At 39.0% G+C, this 22,811-nt stretch overlaps 1 protein-coding gene across 6 annotated transcripts; it reads left to right on the forward strand.

Moving 5' to 3' along the window:
• The first annotated feature begins 1,741 nt into the window (after positions 1 to 1,741).
• ARL14EP (ADP ribosylation factor like GTPase 14 effector protein) lies at positions 1,742 to 13,832 on the forward strand. Of its 6 annotated transcripts, none has more exons than XM_049890787.1 (6): positions 1,810 to 1,830; positions 2,028 to 2,608; positions 2,722 to 2,780; positions 6,210 to 6,699; positions 11,765 to 11,892; positions 12,921 to 13,832. In XM_049890787.1, exons 4-6 carry the CDS (start codon positions 6,274 to 6,276, stop codon positions 13,147 to 13,149), a joined length of 783 nt encoding a protein of 260 aa, XP_049746744.1. In that variant the 5' UTR covers positions 1,810 to 1,830; positions 2,028 to 2,608; positions 2,722 to 2,780; positions 6,210 to 6,273; the 3' UTR covers positions 13,150 to 13,832. The 6 variants fall into 6 exon arrangements, with proteins under 6 accessions (XP_049746747.1, XP_049746746.1, XP_049746742.1 ...); XM_049890788.1 differs by having other exon boundaries at positions 1,815 to 1,832; positions 2,530 to 2,608; XM_049890789.1 differs by lacking the exon at positions 2,028 to 2,608 and having other exon boundaries at positions 1,743 to 1,832.
• The last annotated feature ends 8,979 nt before the right edge of the window (positions 13,833 to 22,811 follow it).

Here is a 22,811-nt window from a genome sequence, read left to right on the forward strand (position 1 = left end):
TGGAAGACAGTAGGCTCAGTCCAGAGAACACCTTACTGTAGGGATACTACTAGTAACAACTAGAAAGCTTGGGTGTTGTTTTATTTCCCTATCTCACATTTTTCATCTGCTGGTACCAAGAGGCAGTTGTTCAAACAGAACAAGGGGATACTATGTGTTTTACATAGACCAAGAGGCAGTTGTTCAAACAGAACAAGGGGATACTATGTGTTTTAAAATCAGAAAAGGTGTGTGTCCGGGTTGAATCCTTTCACCATATTTATTCAATCTGTACGGTGAGGAAATAATCTGAGAAGCTGGACTATATGAAAAAGAACAGGCATCAGGATTGGAGGAAGATTCATTAACAACCTGCGTTATGCAGATGACACAACCTTGCTTGCTGAAAGTGAAGGGGACTTGAAGCATTTACTGATAAAGATCAAAGACTACATTCCACCTTCAATATGGATTACACATCAACATAAACGAAACAATATCCTCACAACTGCACCAATAAGCAACGGCATGATAAATGAAGAAAATATTGAAGTTGTCAAGGATTTCATTTTACTTGGATTCACAATCAATACCCATGGAAGCAGCAGTCAAGAAATCAAACAAAATATTGCATTGGGCAACTCTACTGCAAAAAATCTCTTTAAAGTATTCAAAAGCAAAGATGTCACCTTGAGGACTAGGGTGTGCCTGACCCAAGCCATTGTATTTTCGATTGCCTCATATGCATGCAAAAGCTGGACAATGAATAAAGAAGACCAAAGAAGAGTTGTTGTCCTTGAATTGTAGCGTTGGCGAAGAATATTGAATATATCATGGATTGCCAGAAGAACAAACACATTTGCCTTGGAAAACGTACATCCAGAACGCTCTTTAGAAGCGAGGATGTTGAGACTTTGTCTCAGTTACTTTGGACATGTTATTGAGAGGGACCATTATGCTTGCTAAACTAGAAGGTCAGCAAAAAAGAGGAAGACCCTGCAGAGATGGATGGACACAGTAGCTGCAACAGTGGACTCAAACACAGCAAAGATTGTGAGGATGGCGCGGGACTGGGCAGTGTTTCTTTCATCTGTACAGACAGTTGCTATTAGTCAGAACCAACTCCACGGCACCTAACAAAGACAACAGCTGTCAATGAATCTAAATGAAGAAAATCCACTTTAAAAATTAATACGTGCTTACACTGTGGCTGACAATAGGAGAATAGAAGATAATGTTTCTTCCCTCTGATAATGTACAAACATCTTCCCGGAGCCTGCATTTTATTCGAAGCAATAAACATAACTACCTTTGTAGTTTAAAATAAAAGAGATGCATTTTGGAATATATTCCCCCTTGGCTGAAAGAAATAAAATAGAACGTAAGACCGTGAACATAGGGTCCCTTCTTGAGGTACGATTTTCAACGTATTCACTCTCCTTCAGGCGTTAGGGGTATTTGGGTGCAGAAGATGCCGTAGAGATTTGCAAATACAATCCAAATTAGCCGGACCTGTATCTTGCAAGAGATGGCCCCTAGGGACCTCCTAAAATCCCAAAACTCTGAAACGATACAGTAAAAACACGGCAACGTCTGAAGCAACTATTGCCTAGCCTTGAATCATTTGCCGGGTCACGCCTCTCTGCCTTTTTTGCCCCTGGGAGCCGCCAGACGCGGTTCCGCTCTAGGCTGCTCCGGCTTCTCTCTTTATGGTAGTGCTGAGCCTCTCTAGCCTTGCCTCGCCGTCCTCTCAGTGGTAGCGCGGGAATTTCCTGAAAAGCCGGCCCGGAAGTCTGGTTTATGAGGTCGCAGGTCCTGCCTGAGCCGGGCCGACGGAGAGCTTACGCTGAGGTGTAAGGGGCCTGGGGACGGTTGGGGGAAGGAGGGCGGGCGTGGAGACGGGTCTCTGGGTCGGGAGGTAACCCGTGCGGTGTCACAGATGACCCTGAGGAGTGGTGGGGGAGGAGGCCCGGAGTGGTGGGGGAGGAAGAGTTTTAACTGATCACGGGGGCTCCCTGTAAACTCCCCACGCTGCGTCCCACCCCCAGCCTCCTCACAGTGCGTTGAAGGCGCCTCGTGTCAAGGTCCTGCCGCCTCTGGATCCTCTGCGGGTTGTCCCCTCTCTTCTGGAGGCCCGGAGCCCTTAAAGCTCAGCACAGCTTGGTGACAGCTAATATGGCCTTGAACCCCGTGTGCATCTTGTATCTCTCCTGTTTTCGTTTTTTTTTTTTTTTTTCAGTCAGAACCCTCTCAGCCCTAGCCGAGTAGTGTTTATTTTCCCTTCCCGGTACCATGAACACAGTAGGTGTTCATTGGACGTACTTGGTGGTTTGAATCATTTTGATTGACACTGTGAACTGGGGGCATTATGCATGCGACCACTGAAAGGTTGTAGTGGCAATAATGTAGGATCCAGGGGACCTAGTCCCATTGATTTTGGAAGACTCGGCCTCCTTGGGGTGAGATTCTGGCAGTTTCTGAACATACATGTATTCAGAAAACGTGTGTTAAGTGTCTACTAAGTGCTGGTATTTGCCTAGAGAGCTACAGCTGGGAACAGAACACAGGTGATTCCTGTCTCACAGAGCTTAATATACATTGGAGGAGGCTAATAACAAAAAAGCATGTGGTGAGTGCTATGTAAAAGGAATTTCATGGTGCTGTAAAGGGAAGGCCCTGGAAATATTCTTTTGCATTGGGTGATACAGAAAATAATACCATATAACTCTTTCCTTCCAACAGCTAGAAGTAATAGAGAAGTTTCAAAACACTGAAAGTGTCGTGCAGAGAGGAAGAAGAAGGTATAACAAAAGTATTTGGATAAAACTTCACCAGATAGGTGAAGACATTGGTGTTCATTCTTGAAGGATAAGTTGACATTGCCTGTCACAGAAAGGGACAAAGACATTCCAAGCAGATAATAAAAAAAAAACAAAACAAACCCAGTGCCGTCTAGTCGATTCCCACTCATAGCGACCCTATAGGAGAGTAGAACTGCCCCATAGAGTTTCCAAGGGGCGCCTGGCAGGTTCGAACTGCCGACCCTTTGATTAGCAGCCATAGCACTTAACCACTATGTTACCAGGGTTTCCAAACGGATAATATAAAGGCATAAAGTCTAAAAGAACTTTGTTAGTACTCTTTGACCAGGAGTATGTGACGATTGGAACAAGTTATGCCATGCTAGGAAAAGGTGACAGTTTTTCAACAGATTGGTTGCACTTCCGTTTAACAATTACTTATTAAACATCAGCCATGTTAAGAATATTGTTTGCAGTTTTGGCCACATCCAGAGTAAGGTAGAAGGAGGAGCTATGCTAATTCCTCTTAGTCTGAAAACCACCTCTCAGTTGTTGAAATCCCACTTCTGCTCTATTTGGTCTTTAAGGAGCAGAGAAACAGGGACAAATTGAAAATGGGGTTTGGAAGCCCGGACACTTTGCTACATTTTTCCCAAAATGACCTGAAAGTAGTGCTTTTTGCTTATTTTGGGACTGAGCATATAAAATAAAATTAGATGTTGTTTTTTTTTTCTTGGTTTGATTTGGTTTTCAGTTCAGCATATACCTGAGTGTCTGTTCTATGTCATTGTGCTAGGCCCAGTAACTGAAACTCTGAGCTTCAGTTTCTTCATCTATAAATGGAGATAATTGTACTTACCTCAAGGTTGTTGTAATGATTAATGAGATGATGTGTGTATTTAGTACTGTATCTGGCACTTTAACCAACTCTTGTAAATGGAATTATGGACTGTATTTTTGTTTTAAATTCCCTTACCTTTTTTAACTGCCTGGGTCTTCTTGGGAGCCCTGGTGGCGCAGTGGTTAAGAACTCAGGGGCTAACTAAAAGGTTAGCAGTTCGAATCCACCAGCCACTCCTTGGAAACCCTATAGGACAGTTCTAGTCTCCCCTGTAGCATTGCTATGAGCCAGGATCGACTTGACCACAATGGATTTGGGGTTTTTTGTTTGTTTGGGTCTTCTTGAGAATAGAGACTGTATTACCTTGGCTCTTTAATCCTTCAGTAGTGGCCATTCACATTTAGTGTGGGTAGTTTGTATTTGAAGATAGGCACACAAAAAGTTAACATTGCAGAAGGCATGAGTGTTGTATAGCATAACCGAGGCTACTAATTTGGGTGATAGGTAGGAGTGGATGAAATTCTTTTATTTCATTAGGAGGATTTGCTAGCATTGTTGCCTTGTATGTGTTCTCTTAGCTTCCTCAATCCGTGTAGCCTACCTACCTTATAGGTTGGTAATGGCTAGCAAAAGGTAATGCTTAAAAGCACATCTGAAACTAAAAATGTGAAGTTGAATAATTTTCTGAGCTGGTAGTGTTCACATTACATGAGGAGCAGATACTTGTTTTTACTACCTAAGGTAGCAGAACAAGGGGTCTAATAAATCCATTCGACAATGATTTTATTCTTTCTTGGGTACGATACAAATATACAAATACTAAATGTTAATCTTAGAATCGCAAAGCTTGCTATATTTAGGCACTGAAACCAAAGTACTGGCATTTCAGATTAGGAGAGGAGAAAGTCTGAAGTGCAGGTTTTTTTGTTTTTTTTTTTTAAAAGAGCCTATTTGGTATTTGAAATTAAAAATAACTATATAAGTGAAATTCATCCAAGCATCCATACTGGAAGACCTTAGGAGACCCTTCCAGGAATTAAATAAGTGTTACTATTTGTAGACCGGACCTCATCAGGTATAGTTTTGAAAGTACTTGAAGACCGGGATCTCCTGGTGTATCTTGCTAAGGGGGAAGAATATCGAGGCATAGACATAGAGCCCCCAGATAGTCAGAATGTGATAACCCAAAAGGATGTGCTCCCAGCAATGCAGTTTCCATTGAACCAGATATTTTTCTCTATGCTAGTTTTATCAGACTTATACCGCCTTTTCCCCTATCATCTTCAGTAGTGTCAGATTTCATGTACGGCAGGTACATGTCTGTGTGTGTGTTTCTTATGCCTTTTTTTTATTTGTTTAAATGCTTTATAGAATACAGTAAATGCTTGATCGATGTCCTTTTAATTGAATTGACTGAAGCAGTGCATCTCAAACTGTAATGTGCTTATGAGTCAACCTGGGGATCTTGTTAAAATGTAGATTCTGACTGGGGCCAGCCTTGAGATTCTACGTTTTTATTAAGTCCCCAGCTGATACCAGTGCTGGTCCTTGGACGGTAAATAGGAATGTTTTTCTGACTGTTATTAAGGAAAGAGCTAGGTAGGTAATGAAAGAGCATAGCACCATACTGCAGGTGAAGGGAATAACATGAAGCTGCTTGACTGTCACAGAAAAGAAAATAAATATTAAGTGTTGGCTACGTTGGCAGAACGCAGACCAAAAAGAGCAAAAGAAAGTTGCTATGAAACAGATCTAAAGAGCTCTACTGCAGAATATTAGGCAAGGGGAAGAGGACAGAAGGAGCTAGAAATGAGGACTTTGAGGAGTATAACAGGAGGAGCAACCAGAGGGTATAATGTAAAGAAGACAGTGACCAATTAGACCACTGCCTGAAATTCTGCCGTCCTTGAGCTGGCCTGACTTTTCTTTGGCAGAGCGTAAGCAAACTGCCTAAGGGTAGATTAGGACACTAACCTATGTATGACGTCTCTGAGCATAAAACACGCTTAACAAGGTGAATATAGTTTAACCATGGTAGTTCACTGACGTGAGGGGTACTGATGTGCTACTGAGTATGAATCAGTGTATAAACCAAAAACAAACAAACCCGTTACCGTCAAAGTCAATTCCAACTCATGGTGACCTTATGTGTATCAGAGTAGAACTGTGCACCATAGGATTTTCACTGGCTGATTTTTTGGAAGTAGATCTCCAGGCCTTTTGTCTAAAGTGCCTCTGGGCAGGCTCAAACCTCTAACGTTTTGGTTAATGTGCAAGTGCATTACCTGTTTGCAGTACCCGGGGACTCCTATACCTACTAAAAAAAAAAAAAATACCTACTAATACAATGTTAAATAGAAGCCGTGATAGCAGGTATTCTTATATAGTGCTGACTTTACAGGAAATACTTATAATGTTTTATGATTAAATATAATGTTACTGTCAGCTTTTGGTTAATACCTTTTTATTCCCTGCTTGCTAAGAAGTTTCTCTCTTTTGAATAGGTGTTGAATTTTATCAAATGCTTTTTCAGTTCCCAGGTAAGAGTTTTGCAGCACAAATCTGACTCTCTTTCATATTTTCTCCAGGGTGAACTACTAGAGAGAACTCCCAAGGCAAAATAAAAACAGGGGAAATTTGCTACACTCAAGAATGATGGATCCCTGTTCAGTGGGAGTCCAGCTTCGTACTACAAATGAGTGCCATAAAACATACTATACTCGTCATACAGGCTTCAAGACTTTGCAAGAGTTGTCATCAAATGATATGCTTTTACTTCAACTTAGAACTGGAATGACACTGTCTGGGAACAATACAATCTGTTTCCATCATGCAAAAATTTACATCGACAGATTTGAGGATTTGCAGAAGTCCTGTTGTGACCCATTTAACATACACAAAAAACTAGCCAAAAAAAATTTGCATGTGATTGACTTAGATGATGCCACCTTCCTGAGTGCAAAATTTGGAAGACAGCTTGTACCTGGTTGGAAGCTTTGTCCAAAATGTACGCAGATAATCAATGGAAGTGTGGATGTGGATGCTGAAGAGCGCCAGAAAAGAAAACCTGATTCAGATGTATGTACGCATGTCATTTTTTTCCTTCCAGATGGCTTCTGCAACATAGAATTTTGTTTGACTATAAGGAAATTATATTTACATTATTATATTTATTAGCATACAGTGAATATAATGTTGGGGAGGTGAAAGTAATTTAAATGGTGTTTGTAAATATTTCCATATAGTCAAGGTTAGTACTCGGTGGTTAAAAAAAAGAAGGCTTGGGAAAGGAATAACACAATGTGCCAGAGACTCCTAAGCAGCCCCTAGTGCACAAACATTGTGGTTGTTGTTAGTTGCCACAGGACTGATCCCCACACCTGGCGGCTCCATGGGTTGTAGGTTAGAACTGCTCCCCGGGGTCTTCTTGGCTGTAATCTTAGTGGAAGCAGATCGCCAGGGCTTTTCTTCCGTGATATGGCTGTATGGGTTCAAACCACTGACCTTCAGGTTCGCAGTCAGGCTCGAACCATTTGCCCCACCCAGGGACCTCCGCACATTCTGGCAAAGCCAGGACTTAACTAGCTTAGTTTCTTTTCTGATACCAAAGTAACTCAATGGGACATGCCATTGTATATAGTGGGAGTCTGTATAATAGCAGGATGAGTTTCCCCCTTTTTTAAAGGATTTGAAAATTACTACTTTAAAAAGGAGCATCGGAGAGATGACTTGCAATAATTGTTTCTGGTTTCAGCCTTTCTTTATCCTTTCATACTGTCCCATTCTTGAGTGGGTTTTTTAAATGCTTTTTAAATCCTTCACTTCTACTTATGAATTTGTATTTGGTATGGTGAAGGCTAATTTTAGGCCTTTCGTGTGTGTGTGTGGTCAAAAATATGGTACATTTTTACATTGTAAAATATAAATATTTTATAGCTGTCTTCCATGGAAGGAGCCCTGGTGGTACCATGGTTAAGAACTCGGCTCTTAACCACAAGGTCAGCAGTTTGAATCCACCAGCCGCTCCTTGGAAACCCCATGGGGCAGCTCTGCTCTGTCCTATAGGGTCACTACGAATCAGAATCGACTTGACAGCAACAGGTTTTTTTTTCTTTTTGTCTTCCATGGAAATTGTTTAATCTTCCACCGAAAAGCTTATCATTTACTTGCTTACAAAGAGCCCTGGTGCACAGTGGTCGTTAAGTGCTCAACTACTAACCGAAGGGTCAATGGTTCGAACCCACCAGCCACTCCAAGGGAGAAAAGACCTGGTGATATGCTTCCATGAAGATTACCCAGACCCGGATTACAGCCTAGGAAATCCAGTAGGGCAGTTCTACTCTGTCCTGTGGGGTTGCTATGAATTAGAATTGGCTCAAGGGAACATAACAACAACAACAATGCAGATTTAACAGTATCAAACAATTTAAGATTTCATGAAGCTATCTTTGGTATATACAATGAGGACAAGTATGTCAAATGAGCACTTCTAAAAATGTCTACTTAAAAATAATCATTTTATAATTCTTGCTTTGAAATATTTTTAACTTTCTCTTTTTAATTAATAAATATAAACCTAATTAAATTTTTAAATAAAATGTAGTATTTTACTTTTTTTCATCCATTCAGAGGCACATCTCTAGGATCCAATGTTATGTGCAATTTACACTGGGTACTTGCTGTTACTGTCGCTTTAAATGCCTTCTGCACCTTACCTGTCCATGGCTTTTGTAGAATGTCTATCACATAAACCTTTTTCCCCACTAATAACAAATTTAACCCCTTAAGCATGAAAATTTTGTTTTACTAGAGCGTTTTTAAAAGTTTATATTTCTGCTTCAGAACTAGAAACCAAATTAATTCTCTGCTCTTGAAGATGCATAAATATATAGGAACAGAACTTTATGTTAAGGACTCAGGATCATTACTAGGAACCTCAGTCATGTGCCATTGGGTTATATAGCAGTTTTCTGCCTTCGCTCCCATGTTCGCAGCAGCCATTGCAGTGGTCACCATGCCCGTCCTCTGCTTTAATATGCCCAAGGCTAAAATCAGAAAATGAAAATGTTATTCATAAATTAACTCATAAACTTTGATGCGGTCCATTGTTGTTGTTAGGTGCCATCAAGTCTGTTCCGACTCATAGCAACCCTGTGCACAACAGAACGAAACACTGCCCAGTCCTGTGCCATCCCCACGATCGCTGTTATGCTTGAGCTCATTGTTACAGCCACTGTGTCAATCCACCTCATTGAGGGTCTTCCTCTTTTCTGCTGACCCTGTAGTTTGCCAAGCATAACGTCCTTCTCCGGGGACTGATCCCTCCTGACAACATGTCCAAAGTGTGCAAGACACAGTCTCGCCATCCTTCGTTCTAAGGAGCATTCTCGTCGTACTTCTTCTAAGACAGATTTGTTTGTTCTTTTGGCAGTCCATGGTATATTTGATATTCTTCGCCAGTACCACAATTCAAAGGCGTCAGTAGTTCTTCAGTCTTTCTTATTCATTGTCCAGCTCTCACATGCTTATGACTGGATTGAAGATACCATGGCTTGGGTCAGGCGCACCTTAGTCTTCAAGGTGACGCTTTGCTCTTCTACACTTTAAAGAGGTCCTTTGCAGCAGATTTACCCAGTGCAATGCGTCTTTTGATCTCTTGACTCTACACTTTAAAGAGGTCCTTTGCAGCAGATTTACCCAGTGCAATGCGTCTTTTGATCTCTTGACTGCTGCTTTCATGGCTGTTGATCGTGGATCCAAGTACAATGAAATCCTTGACAACTTAAATCTTTTCTCTGTTTATCATGATGTTGTTCATTGGCCCAGTTGTGAGGATTTTTGTTTTCTCTTTGTTGAGGTGCAATCCATACTGAAGGCTGTGGTCTTTGATCTTCATTAGTAAGTGCTGCAAGTCCTTTTCACTTTCAGCAAGCAAGGTTGTGTCATCTGCGTAACACAGGTTGTTAATGAGTCTTCCTCCAATCCTGATGCCCTGTTCTTCATACAGTCCAGCTTTTCGTATTATTTGCTCAGCATACAGATTGAGTAGGTATGCTGAAAGATTACAACCCTGATGCAGACCTTTCCTGACTTTAAACCAGTCAGTAGCCCCTTGTTCTGTCCAAACAACTGCCTCTTGATCTATGTAGAGGTTCCTTACGAGCACAATTAAGTGTTCTGGAATTCCCATTCTTCACAATGTTAGCCATAGCTTGTTATGATCCACACAGTGGAATGCATTTGCATAGTCAATAAAACACAGGTAAACATCCTTCTGGTGTTCTCTGCTTTCAGCCAGGATCCATCTGACATCAACCATGATATTCCTGGTTCCATGTCCTCTTCTGAAACCGGCCTGAATTTCTGGCAGTTCCCTATCGATATACTGCTGCAGCCATTTTTGAATGACCTTCAGCAAAAATTTTGCTTGCGTGTGCGATTAATGATACTGTTCTATAATTTCCACATTTGGTTGGATCGCCTTTCTTGGGAATAGGCATAAATATGGATCTCTTCCCAGTCAGTTGGCCAGGAAGCTGCCTTCCGTATTTCTTGGCATAGACGATTGAGCACTTCCAGCGCTGCATCTGTTTGTTGAAACATCTCAATCGATATTCCATCAATCCCTGGAGCCTTGTTTTTTGCCAATGCCTTCAGAGCAGCTTGGACGACAACTTTCAATACCATCGGTTCCTGATCATACGCTACCTCTTGAAATGGTTGAACATCAACTAATTCTTTTTGGTACAATGACTCTGTGTATTCCTTCCATCTTCTTTTGATGTTTCCTGCATCATTTAATATTTTCCCCATGGAATCCTTCACTGTTGGAACTTGAGGCTTGAATTTTTTCTTCAGTTCTTTCAGCTTGAGAAATGCCGAGCATGTTCTTCCTTTTTGGTTTTCCATCTCCAGCTCTTTGCACATGTCATTATAATACTATACTTTGTCTTCTCAAGCCACCCTTTGAAATCTTCTGTTCAATTCTTTTCCTTCATCATTTCTTCCTCTTGCTTTAGCTGCCCGATGTTCAAGACCAAGTTTCAGAGTCTCCTCTGACATCCATCTTGGTCTTTTCTTTCTTTCCTCTCTTTTCAGTGACCTCTTGCTTTCTTCATGGATGATGTCCTTAATGTCATTCCACAACTTGTCTGGTCTTTGGTCACTAGTATTCAGTGCATCAAATCTGTTTTTCAGAAGGTCTTTAAATTCAGGTGGGATATACTCAAGGTCATATTTTGGTTCTCATGGACTTGCTCTGATTTTCTTCAGTTTCAGCTTGAACTTGCATATGAGCAATTAATGGTCTGTTCCACAGCTGGCCTCTGGCCATGTTCTGACTTGATGATATTGAGCTTTTCCATCGTCTCTTTCCACAGATGTAGTCAATTTGATTTCTGTGTGTTCCATCTGGCGCGGTCCATGTGTATAGTTGCCATTTATGTTGATGAAAGAAGGTATTTGCAATGAAGAAGTCATTGGTCTTGCAGAAATCTATCATTCGATCTCCGGCGTTGTTCCTATCGCCAAGGTCATATTTTCCAACTACTGATTCTCCTTTGCTTACAACGTTCACATTCCAAACACCCGTAATTACCAGTGCATCTTGATTGCTTGTTCAATCAATTTCAGACTGCTGCAGCTGATAAAAAATCTTCTATTTCTTCATCTTTGGCCCTAGTGGTTGGTGCATAAATTTGAATAGTAGTCATATTAATGGGTCCTCCTTGTAGGTGTATGGATATTATCCTATCACTGACAGTGTTGTACTGCAGGATAGATCTTGAAATGTTCTTTTTGACGATGAATGCAACACCATTCCTCTTCAAGTGTTATTCCTAGCATATTAGACTATATGATTGTCCGATTGAAAACAGCCTATACAGTAGGACAAACTGATAGACAGGTGGGGGGATGCGGTCCACAGACCTTTTCAATTTTGTTGCACTTGGGTTCTAAAACTTCTTGTCCTTCTTTCAAGTTAAGATTCCAGGTTAAGAATTGATCTGGATGAATAACAAGCGAAATATTAATCTATGTATAGCCTACTGAGTCGGAATCACCTCAACGGCGGTGGGTTTGGGTTTTTTTTTTTTTTTTTAAATCAACGTTTTGAGTTTTTAATTTTTTTACCTTTATTCAGGGAAAAACTGCTAAAGCTTTGAGGTCGTTACAATTTACAAACCCAGGAAAGCAAACGGAATTTGCTCCAGAAAGCGGTAAAAGAGAAAAAAGAAGGTTTACAAAAAATACACCCGCTGGTTCAGACAGGTAGGCTATGCGTTACTTAAGATATACGTTAGCTTGCTGCTTCACAACTTTATTGTTCCCCCTTTTTTCTCTTACGTATTGAATTTTGGGGGTAAATATTTTAAATTGGATGGTGTGATATTACTAAGAACCTCTGGGAGCCTTGATTTTTATTCATTTAAAATTAAGACATCCTTTTCAGCTCTAAGAAGGTAGGAATGAAGTGAACAAAATAATGCCTTTGGCATGAGAATTAAAACATACTTCTTAGAATTAAAATAAGTTTCTTTTTGGAAAAGTGTTATGATGTATTATATAATTAGTATATCTCTGAGTGATAGCTACAAAGTAAGTTTTATGAGAATGAAAGGTTCCTTTTTATTTTTTAATGTCTGAAGTAGAAATGTACTATGGTACAGTCAATAGAATGAATGAGAGAACTAAAATTTTATAATACATGACTCGAGCATTTCTAAAATATAGATTGACAAATGTTAATATAGTCATTCAGAATTATTTTTAAATGCAATCAGCATCTCTACATACGTCATTAATTCCATCTGTTAAGGTTTTCCACTGAGTCATTTAAATATTTTTAGATATAGATTTAGTAGCGTCCATTAAAGAACAAAAAACATTAATTGCAGTATAAAAACCAACCCTGCAGCATAATGTAATACAAACAAAACTATGTTCACAAAGCACTAAAGAGGTTGGTAGCCAATAAAATGTACTACTATGAACTATACTTGGTTTTGGACAAAGTTCTTTTCCATTCCTTTGATAAGGTGACTTTTAAATGGACTTCAAAGCTTTTTGGATTTGTCTTAATGCTTTTTAGAGTTATGCCTCATCTTCTCACACACTGATTTTTGTGTCGTTTTTTTTTTAGCCTTGAGCTTGGTCAGTTATGGATCGCCCCTGCAGGTCCTCACCTCTAATTTGAAATATTTTATCTCCTTAAAAATTTTTATTAGCATATTTCCAGTTAAATATTAAAATACATGTATATATATGTGCAATGTAATTCATTGTGTTTTATTTTACAGGCAGGTGATACCGGCAAAAAGTAAGGTCTATGATAGCCAGGGTCTCCTGATTTTCAGTGGGATGGACCTCTGCGACTGCCTTGATGAAGATTGCTTAGGATGTTTCTATGCTTGTCCTGCCTGTGGTTCTACCAAATGTGGAGCTGAATGCCGCTGTGACCGCAAGTGGCTATATGAGCAAATTGAAATAGAAGGAGGAGAAATAATTCATAATAAGCATGCAGGGTAATTTGTGGTATCAAGCTATGAGGTCCTTTGAAGGTCCTTTATTTATTGTAAAACTGTAATTCTGAAATTATACTAACATTTTAAACTTGATTGCCAATAACAGATTTGAAAAGCATCTCAGAGTGCACAATTGTTGCTTTTGGGTTACTTTCAGGTACGTTATTTGACTTAAATTTAGATGGGCAGTCAGCTTTAAGCCCAACTGTCTGGGTCGCTGTAAACAAGTAGAGTGTAGGGTATAGGTGGTCCTCGATTTGCACAGTTCCAGTATGCACAAATTTCAGTTATCACACTTTAGTTAAATAATACCAGTCTCTCTGACAACAGTGTTGAAATTTCAGTTACCACAATATATTAACTGTGAGTAATTTGCATAAAGTGCAAACTTCCCTGCTCTTCAGTCCTCAATTCATTGTGTAAATAACAGATGCAGATCATGAGCAGTGACCACATCACTTCTAAAATCTATCGATGATTGGTCACTGCACATCTGTTACTCTGTGAGAGTGACAGTTTACAAAAATGGATCATCAGAAGAGAAAATTGGCCAACAAATGTGGTGCAGCAAAGAAATGAAAAGTGGTAACACTGAAAGGGAAATATGAATCAAACATGAATAGAGCTCTAGAAGAAATAACTGATCTTGGGAATGTTGACCCTGCTGCTATTCTAAAGACTCTAGAACATCCAGAGCCAGACTCCAGATATGCAGCCAGAGGAACTCAGTGAAGACACATTTATCAACATAAATTAGGGAAGTAGTTACTATGAAAGGGATGACTCTGCACCAGAGGAAGTGATGCCAGAAAACTTCACGTTAAAGGAACTGTTGGAAATATTTCACATTGAAAGCACAAAGAATAAAATGTCGCAGTTGGTCTAAGTTAAAGGGAGTATGAAAAATTTTCCACAGTGTACAAAAGATGCTCATTTAATATCATAAATTATTTGACAAAAAGAAGACAAGCATGTTTATAGTACTCTTGATTAGTTTTTTACAGTGAAATATACCTTGATTCTCAGTGTTTCTAACGTTAGAAATTATAGTGTACTGAAAAAGCATTTATTTTCCTGGTTTTTTTTTTCTCATTTCGTTATATGTTTATGACCAACAGTAAGAATTTTTAATATATTTTGACAAAAATGTATAAAGGTCATGGAACAATCATAATTTACCATATTGATTATTGAGATAGCTTTACATGGCCATTTTGTGGTTCCACACTACTGTGCAAAATTAGGACTGACTGTAGCTGACAACAGTGCCTGACTTCAGGAAAAAGTGATGTTGATACAACTGAGTAGTTGAGTGTTAAACTATTTTGGAAATAGTCTACGTATTTAAGTGTTAGTACATATAATTTCTTTTTATTCTCCCTGCTTTTCAAGTAAATGTGTTAATATTATAAACCTTTCATTGTTTAAGCATGTATTCTTGGTGAAATTTGTTCTTGGAGGGGACAAAAAAAATCTTTTTTTTAATGTTTAAATCTCAGAAAATATACAGTACATAAGCAGATAGACATATCTATGGTATTAGAATTCTATGGGAGGAGGTGCCAATTAGGATAAAATGGCCTAAAAACACTCCTTAAGGAAGTGATAATGAAAAAAAGGTGGAGAAACACTGCTTAAGACATAAAGTATAAATAAATATTTTGGAAATGGATTGCTATTTCAGAGTGTGTTGTTTTAAGGATGGGGTTGGAGCTGGTATCTTCCCTCTGCCCTTTTGCTAAGATGGCTACCTGTCATTCTGTCTAAAAACTTCTGTCACCTTGGGCATTGCCCCTAAATTAGGTTTTTGTTTAGTTTTTCTTTCCCTAAATAAAGTATTTCAATTTAACCAAATGAGTTTTTAGCAATTTGAACTTAAACAGCCAGTTGAATTGACCGTTAGAGATTTATTTTTATTCCTGTACTTATGCTGTCTCTTTAAAATGACTGGTTTTACTTTGATGAAATGCCATTTTAAACCATGGAATTAAATGTCGTTTTTAAGCTGTAATTGTTCACTGATCTGGTTATCAGAAGTACAATTAGGTTATCAATTCCTTAGTCCATATATTTCAGCTAAGCACTGGCAAAAGAATAATTTTATTTACTTAACTACTTGTTTTGTTTTTTCTGAATTAAATACTTTATTCTAGAAAATGCAAACAGAGTCCAATTTCATTTGAATTTCCACAATCATTCCCCACCAAAAAACCAAACCAGTAGCCATGGAGTCAGTTCCGATTCATCGCAACCTCATGTGTTTCAGAGTAGAAATGCACTCCGTAGGGTTTTCTTATGGCTGTGATCTTTCTGAAGTAGATAGGCCTTCCTTACAAGGTGCCTCTGAGTGGATTCAAATCACTCACCTTTTGGTTAGTAGCTAAGCATTTAACTGCACCACCCAAGGACTCCAGGATCATTACCCATACTCGTACGCATTGCCATGGAATCAATTCCGACTCATAGTGACTGTATAGGACAGAGCAGAACTGCCCTGTAGGGTTTCCAAGGCTGTGATCTTTCGGGAGCAGACTGCTACATCTTTCTCCTATAGAGTGGCTGGTGGGTTTGAACCACTGACCTTTTGGTTAGCATCTGATTGCTTAACCACTGCCACCAAGGCTTCTCTAGGGTTATTAGACCTTAATTGCATTACGAGCAACATCATTTTTGTTGCTTTTAAGTACGAGTTAGTACACTGCTTCAGCTCTTGAGGACAAATTTAAAACTAATTTTTTATTTAAAGCAAATATCTTTTTGATGGAATAAATGGCTTCAGAATTCAAACTACTATATTTCAGGATTCCTAAATAGACATTTCTGTATTTCAAAAATGAGTAATAATTACATCCTCACGGTAAAATTTCTTGAATGATTTTGTCAGTGACTTCATCATGTCCATTCAACAAATCAAACTTTTAATGAGCATGCACAGTGTTTACAGAGAACGGTATATCTCCTTTAAAGCATGGCTGTAATAAATGTAGCGTCTTTGAGAAAATTACATCACAAGTTCACTTACTATTTTTTAATATTATTGACAAATATAGAATATAATGAAATCTAGACCTTTTTTATTTTACATGAATATGATGCAAGGTAGCTAAATTATTTTCGAATGCTATTAATCTAAAATTGCAGGCCTTACTGGAGAAGATAAAGGAGCCCTGGGGGCACAGTGGTTAAAGCGCTCAGCTGCTAATTGAAAGGTCTTCGATTTGAACCCACCAGCCATTCTGTGGGAGAAAGATGTGGCAATCTTTAAAGATTTAGTCTGTAAATATTTATAGCCTTGGAAACCCTTGGGGCAGTTCTACTGTGCTCTGTGGGGTCACTGAGTCAGAATCAACTTGACAGCAACGGGTTTGATTTTGGTTTTTGGAGTGAGGTTAGTATCAGACCACTGCATTGTGATGGATCTCCATGGTTTTGTAACTCCAACCAAGTGACTGGTGGGACTGTGCAAATGAGGTGCTTGTAGCCAACCAAAGGGGATTGGATAGCTTGCTAATAATGTAAATAAGGTACATGGCCCCCTTGTGGAGATAGCATGTAAATAAGGTGTATGGAACTCTTAACGAGGGGATTGGTCAGTTTTGCCATCTCACTAGGCTTAAAGGGAGACAGAGGAGCTGTAATGTGGAAGACAGCGAGAGATGGTAGTGGTAGACGGTAGGTATCAGGAGACTGGCATGCGATGGCTGCTGTGGGGCTTGCCGACCCATGGAGCTAAGAGGTTAACACTTGCCCAAAAAGGTCCCCAGCAGGGCCTAGCAGCAGAGGGTGAAAAGAACCTGTCCTGATCCAGGAACTATATCCTGAGTTGTTTTTCCTGTTACTTCCAAGTTGATCCCGATCACGAGTTGTACCCTGCTACTTCCCAAATAAAACACTGAACAGTAAGTACAGTTCGTGAGTTCTGTGAGACGTTGCAGCAAATTACTGAGCCCAAAGATGGGAGGGTAGTGAGGGGAAGAGAACTATTTAACATTAGAGATGATGGAGTGGTACAGCAGTTTGAAAAAGTTGGACATTTGGGACATATTTAACCTCCACCTCATAGGAGCCAGCTTTGTGCTGATCCTTCTAAAAGAAATTTTTCATTTAACCACAAACACTGACTTTAGAAATGTGTGTCTATATTTGGGTTAAAAATGGCATTCCATATGATCATTTTCCTATTTGCTTTCTACAAATGTAAGAAAATACCTTTGGAATATCGTACATAGGATTCTTCTATTTTTAAAATATCTTAATGTCTCATTCTGTATAACAAGCTGTTCCACAACCTAACAGTCTATTCTAAAACTGCTTTCCTGGCATGGATTCAATCAAGTAGTTTTTACAGATGAATTTTGAAGTGTATATATATATATATATAAACAATTACTTATTAATAAATACAATTTTACTAAGTTACAGCATGGTTCTCAACTTGTAGGAGATCAGGCACCCGTGTGAGAAGCTGAATAAAGCTATGAACTGTCTCCCCAGAAAAATACACGTATTTACGTACTCAAACATTCCACGTTCAGAACCCCAGAACATTAGAGTGTCCGGGGAATATGAAGTATTCTGTAAACCATTTGATTTTTTTAACGTGAAGATGGATGACTAAAATTTATTTAGTTTGGTTTGTTATACCAAGACAGCTTGTGTGAACACAACTGTCAGAATGGTTTAGTCCTTTGAAAGAGCTGTTGCTACCCTGAAAGATGAGATCCCACTGTGCCCTCTCCCAACCCTCCCATCACCAGAAAGGTAATTACAAGTTGAGTCGTGATGTATAAAACTGAGATGTCTTGTCTAGGCTGAGTTTTGGTAAGTAGAGATTATTACTTACATTATGGTAACCCTGCTACAAATAGCTTAACATCCTTGTGCAAAATTCGCGTCGCTGCCTTAGTTTTTGCTGACATCTACTGGTATTTTCATGAAAATAAACTCTCCACTGCTGCTGCTTCCATTAAATCTCTTCACTTCCCAACTATTCACACTAGTGTCTACATAATAGCCTGCTGAAGTGGGGTATTTTTAAAAATCCTCAAAGTAGAATGGCTTTTCCCTTTAGCATTCTTAGGTCTTGCCCAGCAGCTGCCAACTGTGTTAGGTTTTTTTTTTTTAAGAATATGGTGTGGATACAGAAATGTACATGGGCACTTCTGGATTTCTCTTCATTTATTTTTATGAATGGAAGAACTTGGGGAAGTAATGCTTTTACGTCTTTCTTAAAAGAATCTTCAAACACTTCACTGAACACTTAGTTTGAAAGGTATAATAGATTTCTGTACTATAGTATGTGCCCCCAACTTTTAAATTATTTGTAATGGCCTAGTTGTGAGGGTTGATTCGTTTTATCAAGGTAATTAACCTTTTTCTAAAAAGTAAAGGAAATTTACCAGATAAAGCAAATTATTAGCTCAGTTGGGTTAGTAATACTATATCTTTAAATGCAGTTTGAAGGTAATTATACCCCTATGAAGTGACATAACTAAAATGTATTGTGACCAGTTTTTTTCTTGAAACCATAACTGATAATTTGTGAAACAATTATTACAAACTTTATTTTTCTTATTTCATGTTATTGCACGAAAGCAAATACATTTTGTTGTCATAATCTCCCTAGATTATGGTTTCTATATAAATGGATTTATTAACACTAAAATGTCTGCAAACATTTGTTAAAATGACCAAAGCTTTCCAAACCTCGCAACTTAAATAGCTAATAACTGAGAAAGATAAAAGAAGTGTGAGTATGTGATCATTGTAAACTTGGATTGCTGGATGGTAGCTTTTTTTTTAAGATCTTTTCAGATACACATTTTGAGGTGAGGGCATATTTTACTTTGATGAATAAAAAAGTAAAATAAAAATCAGATATTTACTCAAGGTTGCAGAATCTTTGTCTTAGCAAGAGAGACCTTATCTAAAACCGAGATTGGAAAAAAGTACAAACTTACAAAGGAGGCCTGAAACTATTCAAAATACAAATACTAGTTCTAAGTATCCCTTTTGTTATCAATAGCATTAGCTATATTGAACAAAATGATAAATCTAAATTAAATTTTGATTTTTATTATCTTCTGTTAACCCAAATTTACTGTTACTTGGGCTTCAAGGTAGTATTTACTTACAGTTATTTCAAAAATTAAGTCAGTTATTTGATGCTGTAAGATAAAGTAAGCAGTAATGGCAATAGTGGTACCACTTAAGTGGGCTCTACAGGTTCTGGGTAAAATACCTTTTTTTTTTTTTTTTTTAGCATTAGGAGAGGTAAAATGACCTAGGAATCTCCAGTGAGTTGTGGCATCATTAAGGTTTTTAAAATAATAATCTCATGTCTTCCCCAGAGTCTTTTGACTTAGACTTTTTCTATTTTTCAATTCATCTTAATCGAGTGAGGGCAATCATTTATTAAAAGAGAGTTTAGAGTACCAATTTGAAGTGATCTGGAGAAAACTATCACTTGAGGATTTTGGTTTTTGTTATGTTTGTTTTTTAGTATGTGAAGTTTAAAAAATGCCAACAAGCTTCTGGCCGTTTATGGCTTACTGAATGTGACAATGCAAAGAGAATTTCTGCATAAAATAGAGAACTTAGAATTTAGTGCATACACATAAAAAGATTAATCTTTCTTTTCCAAAATAATTTGGCTCGTGGCATTCCTAAATTGGTCTATCAACATAGACTTTTCTACAGAAAATGTTTGAAAGGGAAACAATCTCATTCTTCAGTGTTCTGTTAGAAAGTTTCTAACTCCGCCTCAAAAGGTGTAGATAAGCAAATGCTTATTTTCTCCTTGATGCCCTGTTGGGTCAAACAACTGCACATAGGTTTAAAAATCATCAAACAACATCACTGACAGACCAAGCCTCACACTATTTGACATGCCCTCACCCCGTATTAGAAGGCTTCTCAAACCTTTTGGGGGACATGGCCCTAGGAGACTCTTAAACTGCATGGCTATGTTCTGCATTTTGTTTTCCCCTGGTCCCAACTGATTGGGCTTGTCTGAAGACCTGTCCCAAGGAAAACTAGTCTTTATCTTGGCCAGAAGCTTATGGGTTGGCTAAGTGTGAAGGAAGCACTGCCCAAACAATGACAGTGATGATGTACTGAGCCAATCAGATTCTCTCAGGAATTTAAATGAGATAAAGGAGAAGGAATTCAGCAAGTTTGTGTAAGGAAAGATGGAAAAACAGAAGAGCCAAGGCACTATAATGGAACACTAAGGTTCTATACCTAAACACTTGAGAGTCAACAACTGCGCCTGTTGTCACTGCATCACCAGAGCTGCTGTCAGATCTGTAGTATCTTGAAAGTAATCCAGTCTCAACGAAGCCTAGCCACACAGTCAATACTCCCCTTATTTTTGCAGGTATGCTTGCAACAAACACCCCATTACTTGAAGAAACCCTAATAAGGAGTTTGTTCTTTCATCGAAAGAGCCTTACAACCGCTCTTCTAGTTAAAAGAGACTGAAGGTATAAAGTTACGTTCCTTCATCTGTTAGTACTGTGTCCTTGGATAACTCTAAAACAATGGACCAGAGAATTTGTATTGCTAAACAAGTTGCCAGGTGAGATGGATTTGCTGGTCTGGAAACCACACTTCGACAACTACTGCTCTCCACCAACCAAACCAAACCCATTGCTGTTAAATTGATTCTGACTCATAGGGACTGTATGGGACACAGCAGAACTACCCCATAGGGTTTCCAAGGAGTGGCTGGTGGATTCAAACTGCCAACCTTTTGGTTAGCAGCAAAGCTGTTAACCACTGCACCACCAGGGCTCCTGCCCTCCACCAGTAGTTCTCACTCTCCGATGTCCATTGGAGTCACCTGTGAAACATCAAAATCTATGTACTTTTCTTTAGGCCTCACTCCCAGATATTTGATTTAATTGGTCTGGGGTTTGGCCTGAGCCCTGGAAGGCCAACTCCATTCTGACCCAGCATGGGGATCCCTCAGAGTTCAAGTCAAGAGGGTAATGTAATTAGTCTTTATTCCTAATTGGATTCCAGAAAGTATAAACCCTTTGCTAGATTTTTGGCTGTATTTGGCCTCAGGTGAGCCAGTGAACTCAGTCTTTTTTACTCCTTTCTCTTGCTCATATTATCAAATCCATTTGATTCTTCCTTGGAAAAATTCTTCAGGGGTTCCCCTCCCCCCACTACCCCAGTTAAAGCTCAATTGTGCTTTGTATGCCTAGTATCATTTCCCCTCTGGCATTGGCCTGGAGTCCCTGGGTGCTGCTGCAATAGGTTAAGTGCTCAACTACTAGTCAAAAGGATTGGGGGTTTGAGCCTACCAAGAGGTCCCTCAGAAGACAGAACAGGCAATCTGCTTCTGAGAAGTCATAACTTTGAAACTCCCCTGGAGCAGTTCTGCTATGAACATATGGGGTCACCCAAGATGGAACTGATTCATCGGCATCTAACAACAACACAGTATTAGCACCACAATTTGCTAATTGCACTCCCAACCCATGCAGCTGAGGCTGATCTCACTTTGGGCTCCAGGGGTGAGTGCAGCACAGAAGCCTGACCTTTTTAGAGCACAGGGTCCCCCTAGCCTCAGAGAATGGTTTAAGGGTAGACACATGACTAGCCAGGCCATTCAAAGCCAACGAGCATCAGCCTTGATGGGACTAAAGCAGAGATGCTCTTTTTCAATGAGGTCCCTAAGCTTTGTAGATTTAAGACTAAACCTGCTGGTGGTTAATCTTATCACCACTTAAGGAGAGTTGCTGTAGAATGAAAACAACATAGATGAAAGCAGAACCCAAAGACCAAGAGAGCCAAATTACTGAGGATAGGATTTAAGTACCTGGGTCTATTTGTGTCTGAAATCAACCACGAACTTTTCAGTTAAGTGAGCCAATCAAGTCATTTTTCTGCTTGATTAGCCCTTAAATGTTTGAATACAAGGTAGTACAGACCTGGCAATCTACTCCCATAAATACTACAGCCTAGGAAACCCTTTGTGGCAGTTCTGCCTTATCCTATAGGGTAGCTCTGAGTTGGAATCGGCTCGATGGTACACAACAACAACCAGATGGATAGTTAGCTCTACTCACCTGATGGTAAAAACTGTCAGGGCACAAGGGTACAGTGGCCTATTTAAGACTCATGGCCTTGGGAAATTTTCTATTTTTAAGAAAAGAGAGAAAGCAGCTCTGACTTACACAGTCTTCTCTTCCTTCTTCCTTCAAATCCTTGCAGAATCTTCTCACTATATAATCCTCATGGACCTTACCTCAATCTCCTTTAAAAGACAAATGTAGCATAGCCTGCAGTAGGTCGCTGTGAGAATTTGAAATTCTAAGATAAAAATAAGAGACTTGTGATTAAGATGTTGGGTTTTGGTATTTTGATTGGTGTCATTGGCTTTTAAAGCATTTAATGTTTAAAAATTGAAGCATTTTCTCTATAACCCAATGTTTCATAGCTAGAACTCAGTCCTAGGTCAAATGATCAGAAAATTCTAATACCTGAGTCTGAATAAATTAACTTGTCAGGCACTTAGTGGTTTTTCATTGCCTCAAATTTGGTGATTTGTAATACAATGCTAGGGAAAAAAAAAAAAAAAGTACACCAAACTCATAGCAACCCTATAAAAAAAAACCCTATAGGACCTTTTATTTAGCAGCTGAGCTCTTAACT

The sequence above is a fragment of the Elephas maximus genome, chromosome 7 (genome assembly GCF_024166365.1).
Source record: "Elephas maximus indicus isolate mEleMax1 chromosome 7, mEleMax1 primary haplotype, whole genome shotgun sequence".
Taxonomy (NCBI): Eukaryota; Metazoa; Chordata; class Mammalia; order Proboscidea; family Elephantidae; genus Elephas; species Elephas maximus.

Coding starts and splice junctions, on each gene's coding strand:
- ARL14EP (XM_049890790.1), top strand. CDS start 6,274: ATGATGGATCCCTGTTCAGTGGGAGTCCAGCTTCGTACTACAAATGAG. Junction 6,700..11,764: donor AAAGAAAACCTGATTCAGAT/GTATGTACGCAT, acceptor ACCTTTATTCAG/GGAAAAACTGCTAAAGCTTT. Junction 11,893..12,920: donor ACACCCGCTGGTTCAGACAG/GTAGGCTATGCG, acceptor TTTATTTTACAG/GCAGGTGATACCGGCAAAAA.